The sequence below is a fragment of the Equus caballus genome, chromosome 13 (genome assembly GCF_041296265.1).
Source record: "Equus caballus isolate H_3958 breed thoroughbred chromosome 13, TB-T2T, whole genome shotgun sequence".
In the NCBI taxonomy this organism is placed as follows: Eukaryota; Metazoa; Chordata; class Mammalia; order Perissodactyla; family Equidae; genus Equus; species Equus caballus.
Window position 1 is genome coordinate 363,894 of NC_091696.1, and position 25,868 is coordinate 389,761.

Below are 25,868 nucleotides of genomic sequence, written 5' to 3' on the forward strand. Positions count from 1 at the left end.
GTCGAGGGAGTCGCCAGACACCCCGGGGTGGGAGGGAGCCGGGAGGCCTGGATCTTGAGGGAACTCAGCCCGGGGCTCACGTCCCTGCCCCTCACGTGGGATCCACAGGCCCCGAGCAACCTGTCCACCTCTCTGAGCCTCAGTTTCCTCGTCTGGACGATGAGGGTGTCGTAACTCCTGCTCCGAAGGGTCCCAAGAAGGTTATGGGAGCGGACACAGATCAAGTGACTCGGCGAGGGGACCCCAGCCCTGCAGACACCCAGGCCTCGGGTCCCCACCTTCTCTCTGTGGCTCCGGGCCAGAGTGCAAATCCCCGTTTTAGAACCCTGGAGCCACCCTGCCCTCCACACAGCAGCCCAGAGACACCCCCGGGCCCCTCCATCCGGGGAACCCAGCCCAGCGGGTCCAAGTCCTGGTCGCCGGACCAGACGGCATAGAAGGTGCTTCCGCACGGCCGCCGGCTGGTGGCCACCGTGGGGACGCGGCGCCCAGGCCGTCCGCGGGCAAAGCTTGAGGTCTGTCCAGCGCTGTGTCTGCATTGGGGGCCGGCCTGGGCGCCCACGGCAGCTGCAGCTCCGCCCGGCCCGAGCCGTGCCCGCCGGCCGCGGAAAAGGCATTTCTTTTGAAAAATAATTTATCTTTCTCGCCGAGCTCCCAGCAGTGACGCGGGCCCCGCGGAATGCGGGCGTGTCTGCCGGGAACCTGAGACCTTAAAGCTCGCGGCCACGGCCCCATCCGTCTCCCGCGCGGGACGACAGGTGGACGCGGCCCCCGGGGCCCTCGGGGGAGGAGACCGGCCTCAAAGGCGGACCGGGCGCCCTCCTCTCGGACGGTTTCCATCCGTGACCGAGGCAGCAGGTGAGGCCGGGCTGGGAGCCTGGGGGCTGCTGGGACCCCCCGAGGTGGGCTCTGTGCCAGCGCGGCCGGTGACGACTCCTGTGTCACAGCAACGGGGCCGCGGGGCCCAACTCCTGGGGGACGCCCATGGGCTCCCCGGTGAGTCTGCCCGAGGACCCAGGCTGGTCGGGGAACCCAGGGGACGGGCTGGGTCCCGGCTCGGCTCTGCCCCGTCTCCCTGCTCCCTGCTCTCGGCCTCAATTTCCACATCTCTGTGATGGGGTGTCGGATGGGCCGGCCTCAGAGCAAAGACTGGAGAGAGGCTGGTCCACACGCTGCCCCTGGGCACACCGCCTCCTGGCAGCCCCCCGGTGTTTCTCCAGCGGCTCCTTCATCATGACCCCGGCCCCTCTTTCCTGCAGGGAGTGGAGTGGGCGCCCCAAACCTGGTCCCGGGGCGATCAGGCCGGGAGAGGGAGAGACGACACTTCCGACCTCTCACCTCCCCACCCGCAGACCAGGACCCCGCCCAGGGGCTGCCGTTGCCTCGTTTACAGCTGGAGATGAGGAGACGGGGACGTGAGACAGAGGGTCCCACCCCTCCCCCAGCACTGACCCGCCAGCACGTGGCGCCAGGCCAGACCCGGACCCCGGCCCGGGGGCTCTCTCCACTCGCTGTCCAGGGGGAGGCGTTTGTCCTGAGACCAGAACCTAAAATGTCTGGGAGTCCAGGCCCGTCCCCACTGAGCACCGGGGTCTGCGAGGAGGGACACGTCCCAGGATGCGCGTCGTCTGGAGTCTGGGAACCCGGACCACCCGTGAGGGCCTGCTGGACCCCGCGTGGCGGCCCCTCTGGAAAGGAGCACGAGCCGCGGGCGGCCCCAGGAGGAATGGACATGGGGGTCCCGGGGGAGTGACTCGCGTCCCCAAATCTCCCCCAAACGGCCCCCCACTCTGAGCGCCCCCTCCCCTCACACGTGAAACCCCGAGATAAGCCAAGGGACCTACTCCGCGCCACTCGCCTCAGGAGCCCGGCGACGGAGCCCACCGGAAAGCCCTGGGGCATCGCTGTGGACCCCGGAGGGGGTTGCAGAGCAGACGAGAAGGCGATCCCAGTGCCCCCCAGCCCCACTTCACAGACGGGAACCAGACACCCCGGCCGGTGGGTGGGGGTCTCGGGGCTGTGGCTCAGGACCCAGTTCCAAGGGTCTCGGGCGGCCCCAGGCCGGTGGGGCCCTGGATGCCCAGCTTCTGCCCCGAACTTTACGTTCATTAGTTCCAAACACATGGGTCCCACGTAGGACTCAGGGTGAGCCAGGCGTCCGGAAGCTTAAACAAAGAAGTTCGGGGAGCCCCGGCTCACGCCTGGAGCCTGGGGGAGGCCGGCCCCCTGTCCACGCCACACGGAGCCGCTGAGGCAGAGACGAGACAGATGCTCGGGATCCCGCCAGCCCAAACGTAGGGCCCCCACTACCCGCCTGTGTCCCCCACGGCGTGTTCCAGCTTCGTGCTAAGTGGACGCACGGCCGGTCCGCTCAAGGCGCGGTGGATCCATGGAAACCCACCCAATTCGAGGGCTGATGCAAAAACAAACACCGGCCCACGGACACTCCCTTCCCAGTCGCCCGGGGCTGTCATTTTCTTTCCCGAGACGCTCGGGGCTCCGCAGACCCGGCTATTCTTAGCGCTCAGGGACCCAGAATTAAAACAGAGGAAACGCCAGCTGCCTCGGTGGTTTGGGAACTTCCCTGAAGAGGAGGCTTCGGCCACAAAAATCCCACAGCTGAGAACGACCCACAGGCGCGGACGGCGGGGGCGGAACCACGGCTCACGCAGTGCGAGGGCCAGGTGCATCCAGAGACGGGACCGCTGTGGGGTTTAAGACGAAGACGAGAGAACCGCCTTCCACCAGGATCCGTCCTGGGGGCAGGAAGTCCTCCAGGCTCACACTGGGACCGAGCTCGGGGGCCTGTCCTGCACCGGCCTCCGCGCACCATCCCCCAGCCGCCGCCCCTCCCTGGAAACGGCACAACGGCACCGCCCGGGCCGGGCTTCAGGGAGACAACCCGGCCCCCGAGGGCACGCGCAGCAAGCCCAGGCCCGTCCAGCCGCAGGAGCGCGAGCTGGGGGAGGCCCAAGGTCTCCCGGCCACCTGCTCACCTGGCGACCTCCCTCTGGCGGGTCGGGACTCCCGGGACCCAGCCCCACGGGAGCCGGTCTGAGCGCACACCACTGCCAGCCACCAGGGCCCACCAGGGCTCCCGCCAGAAGAGCGCCAGGCCCAGCGGTCACCACGGGTGACCAGGGAGCCAAGGAGCGTGGCTTCCCAAAGGCCGGGGTGCTCGGCTCCCAGTGGCCTCCGCCCGGAGATGAGAGGGAAGGGACTAGGGACCTGTGACCCCAAGGGTCCCTCCAGGCGTGTGGCCGGCCCGGACCCTCTGGCTCCCTGCATCCTCCCAGAGTCGGACGCCCTCTGTCCTCACCGAGGCGGCCCCCAGCCTGGCCCAGGGATAACTGGGTCCCAGTCGGCTCTGGCCCCAGCAAGGGCTCAGAGATGAGGCCTCATAGGGGCACTGGGTTCGTGATGTCCCCAATGTGTCCCCGCACTGAGAATGGCACCGGCGGGCAGGATGTGTGGAGGACGAGCTTGCCTCCTCGCCCTGGGAACGGCCCTCCCAGCTCACAGCTCATCTCCAGAGCTTCCCGGGAAGGTGGGCCCAGGCAGCCACTGAGTCAGTCACTGCCTGACGGACCCACCGTGGGCCTGACGTGTGCACATGCTCACGCTCACACCGTGTCCCCTGCATGAGGAAGTCTGGTCCCGCCTCGCCACCGGACCCCTCACACCTCTCCTTGCTGCACCACCTTGGCGAATTGTTTCATTCTCAAAGTCACCTCATGATCCAGGATGGCAGCTGGAGCTCCAGCCATCGCCACCAGGTTCCAGACAGCCGGAAGGAGAAAGGGGAAGAAGGCAAAAGGAGCTTCCTCGGATGGCTGCCTGCCTTTAAGAAGATTCTAGAATCCCTCCCAACACTTTCCGCCCGTCTCCCAGGCCCCGTCTACCAGGGAGGCCGGGGAACAGCCTTAGCCAAGCACATCCCCAGGCGGGTAAAACGGGGCTTCCGACGAGATGCTCGGCCCTGGGTGGGCGGCAGTCTCGACCGGCTGGCCTCCGCACCCCGGGAAGCGTCCCGCGCCAGGGCGCCACTCACCATGAGGATGCGCCGGTAGCTGTCCCGGTCGATGCCCCAGAGCTTGAGGTCGGTCTTGGCTTTCACGGTGGCTGCCCTGGGGGTGCCGTAGATGAGCGCCAGCTCCCCGAAGCTTCCTCCCTCGCTGATGCTGGTCACCCACTCTCCGTTCACGTACACCTTTGGGGAGCAGAGGAGACGCGTCATGGGGGCCACGGGGTCCCCCCAGAAGGAGTCCCTGCGGGGAGGGGCGCACACGGCTGCCGCCCCAGGCCCGTTGCTGTGGGCAGGACTCTGCACCCCGGCCCCAGCGTGGCCTGGATCTGTCGGCCAAGGTGCCCAGCCCACCCCATCCCCGCTCGAGGCCGCAGCTGGACGGGCGCACAGCAGCTCCCGGGTCCGGGCAGCAAAGCCCAGGAGGAGGGTCCCCGGGTGTCAACGCCCGGGAGCCGGGCCGGCTGGAGGTGCAAACGAGCCCCGCCCGCCCCCCGGGCAGGCCTTCCATCCAGTTCCTTATCAACTTTCAATTGGCCACTCTGGGCCTCAGTTTCCCCACTGCACACCCAATAAGCTGAACCCGACTCCCCCAGGGCGTCCCCACCCCTACGCTCGACCCCAGGCAGGCGCCTCCACCTGCGCCGTTTTCATTCATGAGCTGCCCCTCGCCCCACCTCCACCGGCACAGCCCGCTCGCCCGGAAGGGGCCATGCTGACCGTGTCCTCCCCTCGGCCGCGCCCAGGCTCCCCGGGCCTGCAGTCAATGGGCGCGCGGGCTGGCCCGGCTCGGGCTGGGCCGGGAGGAGCCCGGGACAAGATTCCCTTTCAGCCGGCGTGGGCGCCGCGCCCCGCACACTGTGCCCACTATGCACTGACGGCGCGCGCTGCGCGTCCTGCGAGAGCAGCACAGAGGGCGTATTATGCAGGTTCGGTGCCTATAAATTGACACAACGCACCGTTTATTCGCTCAGCGTGTCAATGAGCTTAAAGAATCGTTCCCGTTGGCGAGACGGGTGCGTATCGGGAAAGGACGGATTGCGGGGAATCATGGAAGCAATTCTTACTGGAATCAATGGCTCATTATCTCCACAATAACCGAGGCACAGAGCTGCCTACGTGCCAGAAACGCCGTGCGGAGCGGGGCCCGTTCACCCCCGACCCGGCCCGACCGTTCCTGGAGGGAAGTCGGGGCTGCTGGGCACCCAGGGAGAAGACACCAGCGTCCACTGGACGGGGATCCGAAGGCCGAGGCGAGAGGCGTGAGGGGCGGCTGGCAGCCCCTGGCTTTTAGGGGTGAAGGGACGGCACGCAGCCTCTTGTCCTCTCACAGGGGACCCAGAGCCGGGGGCACGAGGACGACTCGCCCCGGGCCTCCCGCGGTTCCGTGACATCCCGTGCGCGGAGGTTTAACCCGCCAGCGCGAGCGAGCACGAACCCCGCGTCGGAGTCCACCGCTCAGATCAGGTACGAACGTTTCCAGGTCCCAGGACCGCCTGGTGTCCCCTCCGCCCGGGGACGGGTCCCCACGGTGACACGGGGCGCGTAGAAGGAACCGCGCGCACCGCCTGCCGCCACGTCTGCGAGCGCTGGGTTCGGCGCATCCGTTTCAGGGCCGTCCTGTGGGGCCGACGGTCTGGAGCTCCGGCCGGGACACGGGACGCCCCACCAGCGTCCTCGCATGTGCCCCGCGTGCCCCGGGCGGCGTCTGCCGTGTCTCAGCAGGGCCAGCCCGAGGCGGCTGCACCCCAACTTTCCGAGGTGCAGCCCCAAAGAGCGGGCAGGGCGGCTGCTGCCGTAGGGCGCGACCCAGGGGACCCCCTTCCTCACCACGGCCCCCGAGGCGTCAGAGAAAACCATTGTGCGGAGCCGCGGACGGGCCAGGGCCGCCCCACGGAGCACAAAGGGGCCATCCTTCTCGGGACACTGGCCTCTGTCACCACGGCCGGCCCGGCGCCGGGCCCCACCCCCGCTGGCAGGCGAAGGGGCGACTTTTCGCTTTGTTTCATTTTGTTGTTATTTCTTCTTCTTTCTAAAGAAAAACGGTGGGAGGCCCCACGGGGCTACATTGATGCTCCCACCATCGGCTGCAGTTTCTTGGGCTGGACCCGGGGGCTCCGATCTGGCTGCTCCACATTCATTCATTCATTCGTTCATTCATTCGTTCGTTGGTTCATCTGTCACCCCCTCAGTGCCCGGCACGTTCTGACTACACGGTTCCCAGTGGATGGCAGGGGATGCGGGTTCACAGGATCAGCCAGGACACAGCACAGAAAACCTGCTCCGGGCCGTGAAGAGGACGGGAGGCAGAGTCTGTTCATACAGGCGTCTCCTCAGAGGTGAACTTGGCCCAGCCCTGTAGGGCCAGGGGCCACCGTGCCAAGATTTGGGGGAAGAGAGTTCGAGGCAGAGGGACAGGACGTGCAAAGGCCCTGGGGCAGGACTGAGTTTGGAGGGTACTGGATGCAGCAAGACTGAGGGGGAGAGAGATGCCGATGGGGCAGGAGTGGCAGGTGGGGAGGAGGGAAGGGCTTGGACGCTATTCTAGAAGCAACAGGAAGCCACAGAAGGTACCAGCGGGGCCGATGTCACCTGGCTTACATCTGTGACGCTCCCTCTGGTTCAGCATGAACGGCCTGGGCCTCACCAGAGGGGAGCAGGGAGGAGCGAGGGGCGTCCAGGAAACACGGCTCTCGACCAGGTCCCTCTGCAGGTGGACGGTGACCAGGCGGGCCGGCTCCACCCGGGAGCCTGTGGGGATGCAGAGTCTCTGCTGAGACGGGCCGCCGGGTGGTCCTGACACAGGCCCGAGCCGGACAAGCTCTGACTCTGACCTTGGGGGGCACAGAGGTGGAGACGGCAATCCGACTGAAGGAACGGAATCTGCTCAGTGCAACCCCAGAGGGGGTCCCGGGTGGCACTGGGTGGCTACTGGTTCGGGGACCCCACACGCAGACCACGGCCACGCCGGCTGCCGAAACCAGACAGGCAGGCAGCCGGGGCAGCCCGGGCCGCAGAGCTGCCAGGATAAGGCGGGGGTCCAGGCTCGGCCGCCTGCCCCCAGCCCCGGGCATCTCAGGTCAACACGTGACACCACAGAAAAGCCAAATGGGGTCGAAATAGCCGTCTGGGTAACTGGAGACAAAACACCAGTCACCTGAGTGACCCGCCAAACCGAGGAAGGGGGGGCTGTGTGGCCTCGGCGCCCCAGCTCCCTCCATTTCTCATGCCCCCCGGGCCGACCCGTCGCAGCCCAAGCCAAGAAATAACCCAGGCGTGTCATCCACCAGGCTGCTGTTTTTGCCTTTCCTGATGGTGAGAAAGAGCTAATGGCCCGTCTCGTCCCGCCTTCCCCGGGTCCCGCCACCAAGAGCCTCGGGGCGTCCGTGCAGGTGAGTGGGCACCTGCGTCCAGGCCACTCGGCTTCCCCAGGTCAGCCCGGCGCGTCCCTCTGGGCAGCACGGCCACATCACCTGCCATCCCTTAGCAAAGACACCCCTTCCGGAAGCTTCCGTGGGCCTGGCCACGTGGAACAGCCGCGCGGGCTCTGTTTCCACTCCTCGGCGGGGCAGGCCGCCAGCCACGCTCCTCCAGTGGAACCCCACACCCGTCGTGGCTCCCGGGCCTCCTCCTGCACCCCCGTTGACCCCACACACACAGATGTCCCCCCAAAGCAGGGTGTCATCCGGACCCTGGCTGGGTCCCATTCCAGAGGACAGTCATTACCAGCTGAGTCCGAATCAGCCCCCAACCACAGCGGGGCCGGGCCCTGGACGCGCTCTGTGGGTAAGACGGTACCGGAGGGCGCTGAGACGTCACAGGAAGAGCCATGGTCCACTCTGGGCCCCAGCCCCACGGCGTCCAATTAATAACGGGGGGCTAACAGAGGGCGCCCGGGAAGGGGGACTCAGAGAAGGAGCTGCACCCCCATGTTCACGCAGCTTTATTCACAGTGAGCAAGAGGCGGAACCACCCCGGGTCCATCAGTGGGTGATGGATAAACACACGCGGTCCATCCCCACAGGGGAATATTACTCAGCCCTAAAAAGGAAGGAGATTCTGGCAGCTGCTCCAACATGGACGGGCCTGGAGGAGACTGTGCTGAGGGAAATGAGTCACAAAAGGACAAACCCTATAGGATCCCACCTGTGTGAGGCCCCCCGGAGAGGTCGAGGTCATAGAGACAGGAGGTCGAAGGGTGGGGTCAGGGGCCGGGGACTGAGCGTTCCATGGGGACCAAGATTCAGTTTGGGAAGATGAGAAAGTCCTGGAGGCGGACGGTGTGACGGCTGCACGACGACGTGAATGTGCTCAAGGCCCCTGAACTGGGCACTTAAAAGTGGTTAAAAGGGTAAATGTTATGTTACGTGTATTTTACCAATTAAAAAAAAAAAAAACAGAACGCCAGGTAAACAGTGAGCGACAACTGGCCGCGACCCAGGGAGCCGTCAGCCGTGCGCCCCCCGTCCCCGGGATGCGGCTCAGAGGCCCCCCCCCCAGCGGTGGAGGCCGGAGACGCGCTCCTCCCATATCTCGGGTGAAACGGGGGTGACGTGGGACACAAAGGAGGGACCCGAAATGACAAGGCCTGGGAGGACCGGGAGGAGCCGGCCTCCAGCACAACCGTCCCCGAGCCGGCCGGCTGGCAGCCGAGGGTCCTTTCAAGTAGAAATGCTATGTTCCATGAATAAAACAAATTGGAAGATATTTTTGGTCTCGGAAAAGCGGATTATAGCTCTTGGCAACGCACACGCGGCCACAGGCGCTTTCGGCCTCTCCCTGGAAAACCACAACTTAAACGGGACCCGGCGCTCTTGGCACCCGGGCACCTGGCCGGCCCCTCGGGGCCGCTGGTCGGAGGGCAGCGTCCACCCCGCGGGAGGGAGGGGGCGAGCGGGACGCCCACGCGGAGCCCCACCCGGTTAGAAGGCCAGAGTCGGGGCCTCCGAGGGGAACCCGCCTCCCGCGGGGCCCGGGCGTCTACGGGGCAACCGGGCGGACGGCCGTCTCCCTCCCCAGCCCCCACCCCACTCGGCCTCCAGGGCCGCCCTCCAAAACCTCCCCACTGGCCCTGACGGTCCTCAGGCCTCGGCTGCCCCGTGCCCCACGATGGTCGTTGCCCTGCTCCCTCGTGGGAGCAACTATCAGAGAGGTTGTTGCCGCCCACGACCCCACAACCCCCCGACCCCACGGCCGAGAGCCTCTTTCCCATTCCACGCCCCTGACTGAGCATCTCTGAGCCCCTCAAACGTGGCCTCGCCCACACGGCCACCCGCCCGGCGCCGCCCATTTACCCTGCGTGGCCGAGCCTCCCACATCACAGGAGGGCGCCCCTCGGCCCCGCACGCCCGCCCGGCCCGGCTGGAAAATCTGAGGAGGCATGTGGCCTCGACGGGCATCACGACGGCCCCGCAAGTCACCGCCTCGGCCCTCGGGGACCGTCCTGAATCCAAGGCTGCGGAGGGAAGTGGGCGTCCGCCCTCGGGGCCCGGACATCCCGGCTCTGCCCGGCCAGAACAGCCTTACAGCCGCCTCTGTACCTGACCCGCCGGGCCGTGGGAGGCGCTGGGTCTGCCAAGACAACATATTTGGGGAATTTGGGTTACGAGAAGGTGACCTCGCTTTTTCCCGTCACAAAATCACCTCCACGTGTGTCCCCAGCCCCACCCCGAGGGACAAGCAGCAAACAACGCGCCCTGGAAGAGGCCGGGAACCCCCCTCGGCTCAGGGCTCAGCCTGACCCCCTCCTAACGGGCCTGGGGCCTGGCTGAGACCTCAGGGGCCAGGCCAGTCCCCACCTCACGCCAGACACACAGGGAGTGAGACCAGGGGTAGTGGGCGAGGCCACGTGGCCCGTCACAGTCTGCAGCCGGGGCTGTCCTGCTGGACGCGAGGGAGTCCGGCCGGATGCGAGGAGGAGGAGGAACAGCCCTTCGAAGACGCTGATCGGTCACCCCAAGCTCAGGTGACACGAGTCGGCACCCTGCAGACTCTTGGGAAGTGAAATGGAAAAGTCTCTGATTTCCATGAACAGAGGAGAGAGAAGAGGACCCCGGAGGGGAGGAAAAGCAAGATCCGGATCCTCGTGGGGCTCCGGTCCGGCGGGGAGGGGTCTGGCCCTCGGCCGTGAGCACGGTGGAGAGAAGAGGCTCTGCCTCGACCGGGGAGGAACCCAGCGTGGGAGGGGTCTTGAAGGATGCATAGGAGTTCGCAAGGCAGAGCAGGAATAAGAGCAGAGGGACAGGAGGGGTAAAGACCCAGAGGCAAGTGCTCATTTGTGAATTTCCCGCTTCTTGGCCATCACCCCCCACAAACCCCCAAGGGCAGAGGCCGTGTCCCCGCCACCCATACAAGTGTGTTCTTAGGGCTTTGCAAGCGCTCGATGGACAGTGGAGCAAGAAAGGGAAGAAGAGCAGAGAGAGGTAGGAGACCAGCGACGGGGCAGAGAGAATGAGGCGGAGAAGGAGCCGAACAGAGAGAGATTAGGACCGGCTGGAAAGGCCGGGCTCTGACCCTGGAACAAGCTGACCCCACACCTCCCAGGGCCGGCTCTGTCCCTGGGCACCTCTGAGAGCTGGGGCGGCTCCAAGACGGCCGGGCCCGAGGATGATGCCCAGCTGGGACGCTGGCCGCATCCCCGTCTGTCTTCTCTATTTCCTGGGCTGGTTTTTTTTTAACCCGGAGTGAAGCCAGCAGGAGTTGACTTTGTGGCCTGGCAGTCGGAGCCCAGGGTCACAGCCCCGGCCGCCTCTCCTCTCCCCTCCTCCGCACACTTCCTCTGCGGCCCTGGGCGGCCCCCCCGGCCTTGGCTCCTGCCTCAGTTTCCTCTTTGGTGGGAGACAGGGGCCCATCCCACCCTGAGATGAAGGGCTGCAGACGCCTGGCTGGGGCCGGAGCGCAGGCCGGAGAGAAACCCCGGCTCCCAGTCTGGGCGGCCGCGGCTCTGGAGGTGCTCTGAGATCCCGACGGTGAGTCACTTCCTGTGCTCCCGGCTCCGGAAGCCGAGAGCCACCCGCCCCGGTTCCCAGAACGCGGTGACCACGGTGGACACAGGTGGGCTGCCCGGAAAATAAATAAGTAAATGCCCCCCAAAAATAGCCCGGGCCGTACCGGAGGCCGAGCCTGAAATAACTCGGCTGGGGCGGCATCGCCGGGCAGAGCGGGATGCAGGGCCCGTGTGTGGTCAAGGGGGCGGGCGTGGGGGCCACCGATGCCCCATCCCAGGTGCTGGCATCCGAGGCCCGGAGGAGACGGGGGCCAGCCTGGGACGTGGCGGTGTGAGGGTCCCGGAGGATGTGTCCTGACTGTGCGCCAGGACCGAGGACCACAAATGCTGTCCCTGCCCTTGGGGGCTTCCTGTCTGCGTGGGGGAGGCGGCCGGGGGTCAGACAAAAGGGCACGACCCCGGAGTGCGGTGGGCACAGGAAGGAGGCGTTCCTCCTCCTGACACAGGGCGAGGCTCTGCCACCCGGAGCAGCCCCGTGAACGCGCGGGTCCCTCATCTCTGGAGACGGGAGAACAAGAGTAAAAAAGAGCAAGAGTGAGTGAAAATCAGAGACAATGACATTCCTCCGGACACACGGCCACGGCCCGCGCGTTCTGAGGACCGGGCGCCACGCTGGACACAGTCGGTTCCACGTACAGTCAGGACCTTGGGGGGTCCGTGGACGCTTAAGAAGCGTTAACACCAGCGCGGTCGACTCAGCCGGCGCCTCACGGGCCGCAGATTCGGGCTGAGTCTGGTCCCAGGAGCCACCAGGGACGGCAGGCGGCGCGCACAGGAGGGGGACCACGGCCACACGGCGCCGCCCGCCAGCGCTCCTCCTTCAAAGTGTGCTTTCGTATTTTTACAGAACCTGTTAAGTGACTCTGTTACTTTTCTGGATTGAAAAATTAAACTAAATTTTTTAAATGAATTTTAAAAATAATTAAAAATGAGAAAACGTGTGGCTCAGAAAGAAGGCTTCCTAGACCTGAGCTTATCGGTGACCCGACGGTGTAGAAAGAGGGCATATCTTCCCCAAAACAGTTAAGGCGTACTCACATCCACTTCCCCTTGATCCATCACGTAGAAGTTGTCTCCTTCATCGCCTGAAACAAGAGAGGAAACAGGACAGTTGGTTTAAGGCCAAGGAGACAAGTTGCCAGTCTTTGTTTTTCTTGCAAACAGTGTTTCGACACCAGCTACAGAGCCATACTGGGTCTATTTTCCAAAGCTTTTAAAAAGAAACATTGTATCTATTCGATGCGTACAACATCATATCTATTTAGCATGTGCAACATTGTATCTGTTTGCAGGTGCAAGCATTGTTTCCATTTGACATGGGAAATAGGGTGGTCGCACCGCCACGCAGCACACGCTCTCCTCGCGCAGTCACGGGGGCTGCGTGTGTTGACCGCACCTGAGATCCACTCTCTTTGCGCATTTCTGGTGTTCTCGACCGTTGGCTCATTTTTTTTAAGTGACGAGATTACGGAAACATACGGGGTTTAGTTTTGTCATGCAAACCGTTCTTGTCTCCAGAGTGACTTTTCTCCAGGACAGACAAGGAGAGTTTCATATCCATATATTTTTATAAGCGAACAGCCCGTTTTTTTCCCCGCCGTCGACTTCGGCTCAGAGAAAGAGAGGGAACGTACCTTGCTGTATAACGGTCTCCCCGGCGATGTGAGTGACGGGGAACATGGCGTCGAATATGTCGCTGGAAAAGAAAACAGGCCGAGTCAGGGAGTCGCGGTGGCGCCGGGCACGGAGCCCGACTCTCTGAACCCCACACGGGGCCTCACGGGCTTGTGTTCACCAGGAAATGGAAACGCACGTGAGCTAAAGAGGGAATAAAACCCTTCACGACCCCTCCGTCCAGAGAGCGGCTCTGACCCCGATCCTGTGCCAGGACAGGGTTTGCTGTTTGGGGTTTTTACAAAAACGGGATCACTGGACACACTGCTGGGGACTCCAGTTCGAAAGCAAAAGTGACAACGGATCGCGAACATTTCTCCTGTCGGCAAAGGTGATTCTGCGGGACACGGCAATCGGTCCGGACCTGTTTTCTGCATTTTTCCAGGCAGAGCACTTCCTGTCAAGGGGGTCCTGAGACCCGGATGCGGGAATGGGACGTGAGTTTGGAGTCTCTGCTCCGGTTGGAACCAGACTCTACAACAGGCTGACTCCACGAGCCGCCGAAGCCGGCGAGGCTGACACGGGGGGCTGCACCACCTGGGCAGCCTGGCCGTTCAACGTCCTAAATTTGGATGTGAACTGGCAGAGTGCGAAGGGGAGCGAGGAGGATGCATCCTGGGAAAGATGGGGGACGTTTTATGCGCAGGGGTGCAACCAGGACACAGGGTCAGAGGTCAGCGTCTAGATCCCGAAATGCAACGACCACCCGTGGAGGCTGCCCCGGGAAGGGTGGAGCCAGGGCCCCTTAGGTAGGAAACGTGGGCTGTGAGTGCAGGATGGTCAGCTGACTCCCATCTGGCTGGTTAAGAAGGGGATGCTGGGGGCCGGCCTTGTGGCCTAGTGGTTAAGTTCAGCGCATTCTGCTTTAGTGGCCCAGGCTCGGATCCCCAGCGCGGACCTACACCACTCATCAGTCATGCGGTGGCAGCATCCCACGTACAAAACAGAGGAAGACTGGCACAGATGTTAGCTCAGGGCCAATCTTCCTCAGCAAAAAAAAAAAAAAAAAAAAAAGGAAGGGGATTCTCGGAAACCTTCACTGGCCAGGGTGGGCGAGCCTCAGAGGGGCTCACAGGCGCCCCCAGGAATCCAACTTGAAGTCAGAGATACAAACAGCACTGTGCCCAACCCCCCCTGTTTCCAGGGCCTGGCAAACATAAGGACAGCAGCCGTCTCCTATTTAAGAAACGTTTCTCTCTCTCTCTGAGAAGGAGGGCGGCACCATGGGGAGGTTTGCGGCCCCTTCCTCACGGGGCAGTGACGGGCCTGGAGCAGCTGCCCCACCGTCCAGCCCCGCGCGTCTGTCCCCGGCCCAGGCTTCGATTCCCGGCCTCAGCATGCCCGGGGAGCATCCGCGGGTGCATCTGGCCACTGTTTTTCAAATTGCATTTCTTCAAAGCCACAACGTCAGGGCTCTTAAAGTGAGCAGGCCTTTAAGAAAGGATTTTACCATTCCTCCCTCATTAAAGCTAGAAAACTCTTAACTCGTAATGGTAAAATATCTCAAAAATGCCATAAATAATGAAGCAGAGGCCAGAACACCCCCTGCCCTCTGGCGTAGACTGAACAAGTGTCCGACGTCTCTGCTCCAGGTCGTTCTCCTCCGGGAAGGCTCACAGGAGGACCCCGACCCCCCACGCACGCTCCACGCGTCACCTCTCGGGGAGGCATCTGTGAAAAGCGCCCTCGTTATTCGGCGTCTTTATCATCCACGCCCGGGTACCATCTGCATCTCCGTTCTCCCTCCCGTGTTTTCTGAATCGCGTCCAGATGGAGACACGAAAAGCGGCCGGGAGGACTCCGTGGCGTGAACACACGCGGCTCGTTCATCCGCTCCTGCCCGAGGACGCTTCCCTGTTTCCGCGGTCACAGATGGGGCCACGAAGAACGCGAGGGCTCCCCAGGAGGAGACAGGCGGGTACGCATGCCCGCGCCCCCATCACCTGGGGCTCGAGTCCCACCTGTGCTTCCCCCGCAAGATGCAGGTCCCCAAACTGGGTGGCTGGGCGCTGGCATCCGTCCCCACAGCCTTTTCTGCACGTCCAGGTGCGTCCGCGCCGCCTGACCCGAAACCCCCCCGACCACACGCATCTCCCCGTCTATCTCCCGGCAGAGAAGCAACGTGGGGAGACGGAAGGAGCCAAACCCCGACTCTGAACGGCGAGGCCGGAGAACCCGGCCTTGTCCCCAAAACGACCCGATGCCCCCGGCTCGTAAATGGCCGAGGCTGGAACCAGACGGATGGCCGCACGCGCTCCGCTCCACTCCGCTCAGCCTGTCCCCCAGCGAACGGCGCCCCCTCCTTTTCCATCGTCCGCATCCTTTCAGACAAACCCCGCTCCCTTCCACCCTGGGAGCCTTTAATGGCACAAAAAGGCACCGTCTGTACAAGAAACACAGCTTTCTGTTCGAGTCTGGAGGGCTCCCGGGTGGAAGGGGAGGCAGGAACGTCTGGGTCCCAAGAGAAGCCCAGGCGGAGGGCACCCACCCGGTCCTCGCCTCATCGCGGTGTCTCTGTGGACCCAGGGGGCGCCTCCACCAGAAGCCCCCCAGGTGGGACCAAACAGCCCGGATGTGACCTCAAGGGCAACACTGCTCTTTATTTATCGGGTCCACCTGTTTGTGTCACCTCAGGTCGGGGCTGGTCCTCAACCCTGTCGTAACACGGCGGATGCCTCTGGCTTCTGGTTCCGCCTCTGCAGTTCCTTCCAGAATAAGGATTTTAAATGTGAGATACACAGAAAATCACATGAAATCATCGATATCGAAACACGCAAACGACACAAACACGGATGCCACAGCGGCTGACGTGCCCGCTCACGAGGGAGGGAAATGCCAGCATTGGTGAGAGGTGAGCAAGTCTTCCCTCCCGAGTCCACAGACCCCTCTGAGTGGGGGGTGGGACCCAGCACGGAGCCCCGGCCGGCAGGGCTGAGGCTGCAGACGGTGCTCAGTCAGGATGGTGTCCGGGGAGCGGGCCGTCTTGGGCACCAGCCACACCCTCGCCTGGACCCAAAGGGAACCTCTGTGATCTCGGGGCCCATAAAGTCCCAAAGGGGTGGAGGCCTGTGTGGGGTCCCAGCTCCCACCTGGCCCATGTCTCAGAGATCACAGCTGTTTGGAAGTTTCCACCAAATCACTCCCCATCCCAGTGCCTCTCCCTCCCCGGGCCCCTCAGTTCTTGCATCCTCACCCTGCTGCTGATGGTTCCCTGACAGCAGGTCCTCAGTACAATATGGATGGAAGGAAGGAAGGATGGATGGATGGTGGATGGTGGATGGGTGGGTGGATGGATGAGTGGATAGATGGATGGATGGTGGATGGAGTGGATGGATGGATGGATGGATGGAAGGTGGATAGGTGGGTGGATGGGTGGATGGTGGATGGGTGGATGGGTGGATGGTGGATGGATGGATGGGTGGATGGGTGGATGGTGGATGGTGGATGGATGGATGGATGAATGGATGGATGGATGGTGGATGGATGGAAGATGGATAGGTGGGTGGATGGGTGGTGGATGGATGGATGGATGGTGGGTGGATGGGTGGTGGATGGATGGATGGATGGTGGGTGGATGGGTGGTGGTTGGATGGATGGGTGGGTGGGTGGATGAGTGGATGGATGGATGGATGGTGGGTGGATGGGTGGTGGATGGATGGATGGATGGTGGATGGATAGACGGATGGATAGATGGGTGGATGGTGGATGGATGGAGTGGACGGATGAATGGATGGAAGGTGGGCAGGTAGATGGATGGATGGTGGATGGAAAGAGGGAAGCATGGTTGGAGAACGAGCTGCCTGTTAAGACAGGTTCAAGTTACTAGATCAGCTAGGATGAGTGTGGGTCTTTGACAAAGTCCCTGCTTGCTGAAGCCATTCTCCGTCACAATGATAGCCGTCGATCTTGAGTCCTTAGTCTGAGCCCAGTGCCCTCCCCCCAAGATGAAGCCTCATCAACGTTCTCTCATTGGAACCTCACAACCATAGAGATTCGTGGGCCCCCATTATCGTTCCCACTTTACAGATGGGAAAATAGAGGCTCAGAAAGGGTAAGTGACTTGCCCAGGGTCACACAGCTAGCTTTGGGTGCAGTGAGGTTGACCACCCTGAGAGGCCCCCAAAAGGCCCCATTCATTCATCCTCAGAGGACGCGCAACAGGTCACTCTGGAGTGGGGGTCTCGGCCCCCCTCTGGGAGCGCTCGTCCAGGCACCATCCGGTGCGGTGGGTCCACTCGGAGGGTCCAGGCCCCCAGGACGGAGGCAGCCCCAGGCTCTTGCTGGCAGGACGAGTCCCCCCGGAGACGCCCTCTCCAGGTCCTGGGAAGGTCAGGCGCTGCCCGCACTTGCCAGACTGGACTGTCCGTCCACCTGGGAGCCTCGCTGATGGGAGGCCTTCCTGCTGCACCTGCCCAGGCCACGCTTCCACTTCCGGGCAACCCTGGCTGCCCGCAGGACCCCGACGCCGCACTCCCTCGGCCCCCGGGCCCAGCGGGTAACTCGGTGGGACCCAGAGCTCTTCCCTGAGAGAACTGTGTCCTGGCAGCCGGTGGTCTCGTCCGAGGCGCCCCCTCCCGAGGCCGCTGTCTGTGCAGCATCGTCAACCTCAAAGCCGAGAACTGTCCCCGTCACACCCGACGCCCGAGCGTGTGGCTCTTTGACCGTCCACACGGAACCGACGTTTTCAATGACACGTTAAAGGTGAGGTCTGACCCTCAGGTCGCATCGCCAACTTGCTAAACTTCTGGAAAAAATCGCGCAAATGGAGCCGCTCCATCCTGGGCATTTTATTCCAGCCAAATAAAAGCCGTTTAAGTGTTGGTCGTAGCTAATCCCAACGACAGAGAGAACTTCTGGTTTCCATTTATTTTAAATCTGAACGCCACCACGCTAGTGCCATTTTAAAATAAGACCGATGGGGCCGGCCTGGTGGCGCAGTGGTCAAATTCACACGTTCTGCTTCTCGGCGGCCCGGGGTTCACCAGTTTGGATCCCGGGTGTGGACATGGCACCGCTTGGCAAGCCATGCTGTGGTAGGCGTCCCACATATAAAGTGGAGGAAGATGGGCACAGATGTGAGCTCAGGGCCAGTCTTCCTCAGCAAAAAGAGGAGGATTGGCAGCAGATGTTAGCTCAGGGCTAATCTTCCTCAAGAAAAAAAAAAAAAAAGACTGATTCTTGACTTGCAAGTAAATGTTTAGAACACTTGTCGTTTAGAACGGTTAAGTTATTTTTTACAAGCCGGCCAAACCCACCTGCCCCTCTAGGTCAGGACCAATCAGGGGCCCTGAACTAGAAGCCAACTCAGGGTGACCGAGAAGGCTCCCTCACCCTCAGACGAGGCCCCGGCCCCGGGAGCAGGTGCTGGCCGTGCCTGGCTCCGGGCACCCACCTCCCCTGAGAGCCACGTGGCCACAGTCAGCACCGTCCACCAGACATTCTCTGGAGTGTGAAGAGTCCTTGTCGTCACCTCTCGTCACCTCCGGCCACCCCAGCCCCTGAGCCCTCGGGGGTGTGAACAGAGGGGTCGAAGGTTCCCTGACAGTCAGAGAACCCCAATCCTGGGGTCAAATGCCAGCTGGGCTCCCTTTCAACCTCCAGGGCAGGTGGCCTCGGGATGAGACCGCGTGGGGCTGGGGAGGCAGGATGCCCGGGGCGGGGGACCCTGGGACGGTGTGGCCAGCGCGGCCTCCCACGGCCCCGAACACCAGGGCTGGGCAGAGAGGTCCTCGCAGTGGCTCAGATCAGCCTCAGGCTGGGCCGCGGAGCCCCCGCCGCCCTCCGCCCACCGCGCTCCTCTCCTGCAGGTCAGGAGCACATGCCGGCCCCCAGGCCAGGCTCCGGGGCTCCAGGGATAACCGCAGTGGAAGCTCTGCCACCCGTGGGTGGGGAGCATCTTACAAAATGCCGCCGAGCCTGCGTCCAGCCAAGATCGTCCCAGGAAGACTCACGGAAACGCCCCAAAGTCCAGACGGAGCCACCCTCCACACTGAACGGTCCGGCGCACGGGGTCTCTGTGGCTCAAGGGCCCAGGTCCCCCCAGTACAAGCCGCGGGCGGGCTTGTCCACAGAAAAAAGGAGGGCCGGGCGGGACGCACCCCGGCTCCGGGGACCAGCGCTGTCCTCGCCCGGCCAGGTCGCAACTTCAACCTGGGCAGCGGGGCTGGTGCGAAAGTCCAGGGGGCCCCACTCTGCTCCCCACGCCAGGACGGCTCTAGGGAAGCAGAACCCCCAACTCTCCCTCGTCCCCCCCATGGGACGCCCCACCCGGCCCACCTCTAGCAGCGGCACCTGCAGGGGAGGGGCAGGGGCAGACGCAGGGGCTCGCTCAGCCACTCGCTCAGCGCCGGACCCCGAGGTTCCCGACAGAGCCACAGATGGCCCATCTGGCCACACCCCTATTTGTGGGACCCCCCCCCAAGTCTTAAACCTCACGTGCAAATTTGCGTCTCTGAGTTCATGATGCCCGTGGATCCGTTCTTGTTTTATTTGTAATTTATCCCCCGGCTCCCCACTTCTGCCCCCTGCCCCCCCCCCCCCCCGGTGCTGGAATCTTCTTCTGGCTGCTTTTCAGGCGTCCTCGTGCATTTCAGAAATCGGCTGCTTCTCGGTTAGATCTTGCGAACACTCTCCCGCCGTCCGTCACCGGGCGGTTCGCTGTCGCACGAGGTCCTTAATTCAGCAGACGTCTCCCATCTAACGGAAGCTCGTTTTTAGCTTTCACGGGCTGTGCTTTGCGGGTTTTACGTGAGAAAGTGCAGCAAGAGAGGAAATGTTCTCCTACAGGACAGGCTCGGCTGCGGCTGCCACGACGGAGACCACAGGCCGGGCGGCGTAAACAGCAGACATTTATTCCTCCCAGTCGGGAGGCCCTGATCAGGCTGCGGGCAGACTCGGTTGCTGGTGAGGGCCGGCCTCCCGGCTTGCAGACGGGGAGAGATGTAAGGGCAGTAATGCCATCACGGGGGCCCCACCCTCATGACCTCCTCTAACCCTAATCACCTCCCAAGGGCACCCCCTGCAAATACCACCCCCTTAGGGGTTAGGGCTGCAGCAAACGGATTTGAGGGGGAACATGGTTCAGTCCACAGCAATTACCTCCTGCTGAACACGGGTGTCACGTCCACACCTGGGTCTTTAGAGCACGAGGTGGGAGATGGGATTCTGTTTTTCCCCAAATAGTCAGTCAGTTTTCCCAGCACCATCAGTCCATCCCTGAATTCCACGTCCACCCAGCACATACCCTAAGTGTCTGTCATGGGGTGAATTTGTGTCCCCACAAAATTCATACAAAGTTCATACAACGAGCTGGGCAGGTTTTCTACTTTCCGGGGCAGCGTTTGCTCAAGTTGGACAGAATTCACCCATAAAACCATCGGGACCCACGTGCCTTTTTGGGAGGGAAAGTCTTTGGTTACCATTTAATTTCCTCATCGATCTCTTCAGGTTTTCTATTTCTTCCCATGTCAATGCTTTCAAGTTAGCTCCCAACAGTTAGAAGTTGAGAGAGTTGGGGCTGGCCCGGTGGCTCAGTGGTTAAGCGCACACGTTCCGCTTCTCAGCGGCCTGGGATTTGCCGGTTCGAATCCCGGGTGTGGACATGGCACCGCTTGGCAAGCCATGCTGTGGTAGGCATCCCACATATAAAGTAGAGGAAGATGGGCATGGACGTTAGCTCAGGGCCAGTCTTCCTCAGCAAAAAGGGGAGGATTGGCAGTAGATGCTAGCTCTGGGCTAATCTTCCTCAAAAAAAAAAAAGCTGAGAGAGTCATAAAAACCCAAATGTTTCACTTTTCCTTGAGAACAATGGAAGATCTGGCAACATGGGGCCTGGTTCTCACAAAGGAAAAATGCAGCCCACCCCCAACCTGGTGGGAGCACGTGCTCCATCGGCCACGATCCCATCACCCATCACTTGATTCCTGACACCTCCCCCATGCAGCCTTCCAGGTTTGCAACCCCTGCCTAAGGGGCTCACAGTCCAGTGGGGGCGAGGGATGTGTATGTGGGACTTCATCACAAGGGGTGGGGTCATCCTTGCGACAAGTGCATCTCGGGGGCACCCCGGGGAGCTGGTGTCACTCCTAAACTCAGGGACTGAGTTTCCAAGGAGCAAATTCATCTGCAAAATGGGCGCAGGAACACGCCCACCCTCGCAGCATCGCTGGGAAGGTGAACCGAGAAGATGGAAGCACCTAGCAGATAATGAGCGCTCACGGTGAGGAGCCACCAGCATCGTTTCTGCTGGTCCCAAACCCCGTGCCCACAGCCACTCTGAGCCCCTGCTCCCCACCCTGCTGAGATGCTCGCCACACCCCCGGATCTCCCGGGAATGACGCCAGAGGAGCACTCCGGGCCCCTGATCTCAGCCAGTCTTGCGATCCAGTTATGGCTTTTTGTTCTCCTTCATTGGCTTACGTTTCTAATAAACTTCGGAAGTGCAGCTGGAGGTGGCCTGACAGGGAGACATCCCCCCGACACACACACACATGGAATCCGCAGGAGCAAACAGGTTGGGCCAGTTCTCAGAGCCGCAGCCACCCAGAGTGGGGCAGGGGGCAGGGAGGGGGGCGCCCAGGGGACACTCAAAGCCGCACGTGGACCCGGCCACCTGACCCCCTGCCGAAGCCGGGGACACAGTGGGGCTGCACCACAGGCCCACATAAAACCTGCCACTCTCCCTGACACCTTTCCGGATTTTAGGAATAGCTCTGGGGGGTTCTGGGGATTTTAAGCAAAATCGCCGTGATGCTGGCCACCCGTAATAAAGAAAGGGAACCGAGTCAGCACTTGCAACACTTCTGTATCTTTATTTCTGGAAAATGTCAGACTTTCAGAAGCACGTGGCGGGTGTCGGGCGGGTGGGGGGGTTGGATGTCAGAGGCGGGAGGCACGTTTGCAGCCCAGGCCGGTGGTGTCGAAAGAGCGGAAGGTAACACAGCACACACACGCCGACCCAGGGTCTGCACCGAAAGGCGCACGTGCGTATTGACGAGAAACAGAAGCACCGACGAGCGATGAAAACAGAGGGCCGAGGAAAAGACCCCACTGAACGCAGGCGCCGTGTTAAGCGCACAGCGATGTGTTTTCCGACTTCAGAACGACGCCGTCAAGGGGAAGGACGTGCGCCTGACATCCAGCCTCGTCTCCGTTAGAAACGGCTCGCAAGGACCCAAGCCCGCAGCCTCCGTCGCTGGCATGGACGTGCAGGTCAACGTCACCCAGAGACAGGAAGCGGCTGGGCCCTCGGGAAACCTCGGCACGCTGAGCGCCCGGCGACGTCCCGCCTTAAGTCGCTCGTCGCAGCCCCGGGAGCAGAGGTGCTGCGTCTCCGGTCCACCCCGTGCGTCCAGAGACAGGGCTGGAGGGCTGGAGGTGTCCTCTCTGCAGACGCGTGCTTGCAACCCGGAGTCACGGGTGCACGGGTGTGCGCCGCGTCCCCAGATGCCCAGGCCGACCCCGAGCTGCCGGTGAAGCCGCGCGGGGCGGAGACCAGCGCCTGCAGGTGTGGGTCGGCGAGTGAACTTTTCTCTTGAAAACGTGCGTGCCCTTTGAGCCGGCAGGGCTGTTTCTGGTTTTTTTATTCCCGCTAGCATTTTCACTATAGGAACGAGGTTAAACATAATAAGATGCGATTGCCAGGCAGGTTATCACGGCGCGGCTGGGAGTCATGGGAATTCTGAAACGCCTGCTGGGTGGGGACGGGCTAACAAAGTTACAGAGGAACACACAGGTGTTGCTATCACGCGGCGCTGGAGAGACACACCTGTGGAGCGGGGTGACGTTCACCGCGGGTCCATTAAATAAAAATCAAAGCCTGACAGAACTCCAAGGAGAAACAGACAAATCGGTCAGGACGCGGCCGAACCCACCAGATCCATCAATTAAGGGGACTCTAGCTGACATTTATAGGCTGCTTCATCAAACAGCAGCAGGAGACGTGCTCTTCTCAGGCTCATATGAAACATTTACCAAGATGGGCCATATCCTGGATCATAAAATACACCTGAACAAACTCAAAAGAGTATAAATCATACGGTGTCTGCTCTCTCAGATCACAACAGAATTAAACCAGTAATCGGGAACAAGGAGGGAGCTTGAAAAAAATCTCAAAATATTTGGAGATTACGTAATGCTCTTTTTCTTTTTTTTTGAGGAAGATTAGCCTTGAGCTAACTGCTGCCAATCCTCTTCTTTTTGCTGAGGAAGACTGGCCCTGAGCTAACGTCCGTGCCCATCTTCCTCTACTTTCTGTGTGGGACGCCTATCACAGCATGGCTTGCCAAACGGTGCCATGTCCACACCCGGGATCCGAACCGGTGAACCCCGGGCCGTTGAAGTGGAATGTGCAAACTTAACCTCTGCACCACCAGGCCGGCCCCAAAGCACTTTTGAATAACACCAGGGTCAAAGAAGAAAGTTCAAGGGAAATTGAAAATATTTTTAACCAGATGGAAATGAAAATGCAACTTGTCAAAATTTGTGGTCTGCTGCAAAACCAATGCTTAGAGGAAAATTTAGAGCATTGAATGCTTGTATTAGAAAAAGAGAAAGGTCTAACATCAATAAGCTAAGCTTCCACTTTAGGGGACTAGAAAAAGGAGAGCAAGTTAAACCCAAAGCGAGCAAAAGAAAAGAAATAATGAAAATTAGAGCAGAAATTAGCGGAATCTAAAAATAGGACATGAATAGAAAAAATCAACAAAACCGAAGCTGATTCTTTGAAAAGATCAATAAAAACCTATTAGCCAGGCTAACCAAAAAAAAAAAAAAAAAACAGAGAGAAGACACAAATTACTAATGTCAGAAACGAAAGCGAGGGCGTCGATACAGGTCACACAGACATTACAAGGACGACAGAGGAATCCTGTGCACAACTCTCTGCCCACAGATTTGACAACCTGATGATGAAAAGGACGGATTCTTTGAAAGACGCAATCTGCCAAAACTCGCACAAGAAGAAATAGATAACATAATCCACTAAAGAAATCGAGTCAATAATTATTAACCTTCCCAAACAGAGAACACCATCCCCAGATGGGTTCACTCCTGAGTTTTATCAAACATCTAAGGAAGAAATTATACCAGAAATTATACCAATTCTCTACAATCTCTTCCAGAAAATAGAAGCAAAGGGAACACTTCCTAACTTATCCTGTGAGGACGGTATTATCCTAACACCAAAGCCAGACAAAGACATTACAAGAAAGGAAACTTACAGACCAATATCTCATGAACACAGATGTAAAAATCCTCAACAGAATATATGCAAATCAAATCCAACACTGAATTAGAAGAATTATAGGCCGAGATCAAGCGGGATTCGTTCCGGGTTTGCAAGGCTGATGCCACATTCAAAAATCAATGTAATCCATCTCATTAAAAAGCTAACAAAGAAGGAAATGCACACGACCATATCAATCGATGCAGAAAAAGCATTTGACAAAATCCAACACCCATTCACGATAAAAACTCCCAGAAGAATAAGAATACAGGAGAACTTCCTCAACTTGATAAAGAACATTTCCAAAAACCTATAGTTTACATCATACCTAATGGTGAAAAACTAGGCACTTTGGGACCGGCCTGGTGGCACAGTGATTAAGTACATGCATGCCACTTTGGCAACCCAGGGTTTGGGGGTTCGGATCCTGGGTGCAGACCTACATAGTGCTCATCAGGCCATGTGTGGCAGCGTCCTACACAGAAAATAGAGGAAGATTGGCACGGATGTTAGCACAGGGCCAATCTTCCTCAAGCAAAAAGAGGAAGATTGGCAACAGGTGTTACCTCAAGGCCAGTCTTCCTCACCAAAAAAAAAAAAAAAAAAAAAAAAACTAGACGCTTTCCCTCTCAGACTGGCAATAACCCAAATATATCCCCCTCACCACTCTTCTTCAGCGTCGTGCTGCAAGTCCTAGCTGATGCAATAAAACAAGAAAAGGAAATAAAAGGTAACATTCAGAACAGAAAGGAAAAAATAAAACCGTCTTTATCCATTAATGACCCGCTGGTCTATGCAGAAAATCCCAGAGAATCACCAACAAAACCTACTGGAACTAGTTTGTTGTAGATTGTAGCAAGCCTGCGGGATAGAAGGTTAATATACAAAAGTCACTTGCTTTCCTATATACCCACAGCGAACGAGAGGAATGCGGAATTAAAAACACGACAGCATCTAGATGAGCACCCTCCAAAGACGAGAGGCGTGGGTCCAAACCTGACAAAATACGCACGCGATCGAGAGGAGGAAAACCACAAGGCTCTTGACAAACAAAGTTTGAAAAACTACATCAACGCAGAGACGGCCCGCCCCCGTTCACGGGTAGGAAGAGTCGACCTTGTCAAGATGTCAGCTCTTCCCAACTTGACCTACGGATTCAACGCAAGTGCGATGAAAACTCCAGCAAGCGATTTTGTGGAGATGGACGGACTGGCTCTCAAGTTTGCGTGGGGACGCCAGAGAACCCAGGACAGCCAACACCACAGGGCAGGAGCACAACGTCAGAGGACCAAGGCCGCCCGACTTCAAGACTTACCATAAAGCTTCGGTAATCGATACTGTGCGGTCTTGGTGAAAGAACGGATCAAGGAACAGAACGGCCCAGAAATAAAGCCCCATAAACACAGCCGACGGACCTCTGGCAAAGCAGCAAAGATAACTCAACGGAGCAAAGACAGTCTCTCCAACAAATGGTGCTGGAACGAGCGGACGCCCGCGCGTGGAAAAGATGAATCTGGACCCAGACCTTCCACCCTTCACAACGATTCACTCAAAAACGGGTCACAGATCTAATCGTAAGACCCAATAAAGCGTCTAGAAGACGCCACAGGAGGCGACCCAGGTGACCTTGGGTTTCGCGATGACCTTTAGACGATAGCGTCAGCTGGAAGCCGGGCCCCACCTCGGACGACCCTTCCAGCCGCCCCTCCTGGGACGGCACCAACGTCCTCCAATTTGCGGCAGAGGCTCCAGGAGCCGCTCCACGGAGAGCGCCATCACCCCCAGCTCACGCCCACCCACCGGGCACCACGGGAGGAGGACGAGCAGCCACAGGGAGATTCGAGCTCCGCCTGGCAGGTGGGGCCGCGCTCGGCTGTGACTCAGCCGCCGGGAGGATGAGGGGAACGACCACATGCAGACGCTGCCTCCAGAGTCAGCTG

At 60.3% G+C, this 25,868-nt stretch overlaps 1 protein-coding gene and 1 long non-coding RNA gene across 7 annotated transcripts in view; one reads left to right on the top strand and one right to left on the bottom strand.

Annotated features, from left to right (window-relative positions):
* Positions 1–25,868, bottom strand: part of PRKAR1B (protein kinase cAMP-dependent type I regulatory subunit beta) — a 119,310-nt gene that overhangs the window by 16,978 nt on the left and 76,464 nt on the right. For all 6 annotated transcript variants that reach the window (XR_011424430.1, XM_070231297.1, XM_023655051.2 and 3 more), the window contains 3 exons: positions 12,665–12,726; positions 12,069–12,115; positions 4,052–4,210 (listed from right to left, as the gene is read on the bottom strand). Coding sequence is in view for 5 of the 6 variants with exons in the window: in XM_070231297.1 (XP_070087398.1) it covers positions 4,052–4,210; positions 12,069–12,115; positions 12,665–12,726 (268 nt within the window). In the remaining variant the exon portion in view is untranslated. The remainder of the gene's footprint in view (positions 1–4,051; positions 4,211–12,068; positions 12,116–12,664; positions 12,727–25,868) is intronic.
* Positions 727–2,558, top strand: LOC138917047 (uncharacterized). Its single transcript, XR_011424431.1, has 2 exons — positions 727–858; positions 1,260–2,558. It is a non-coding gene; the product is annotated as an uncharacterized lncRNA (long non-coding RNA).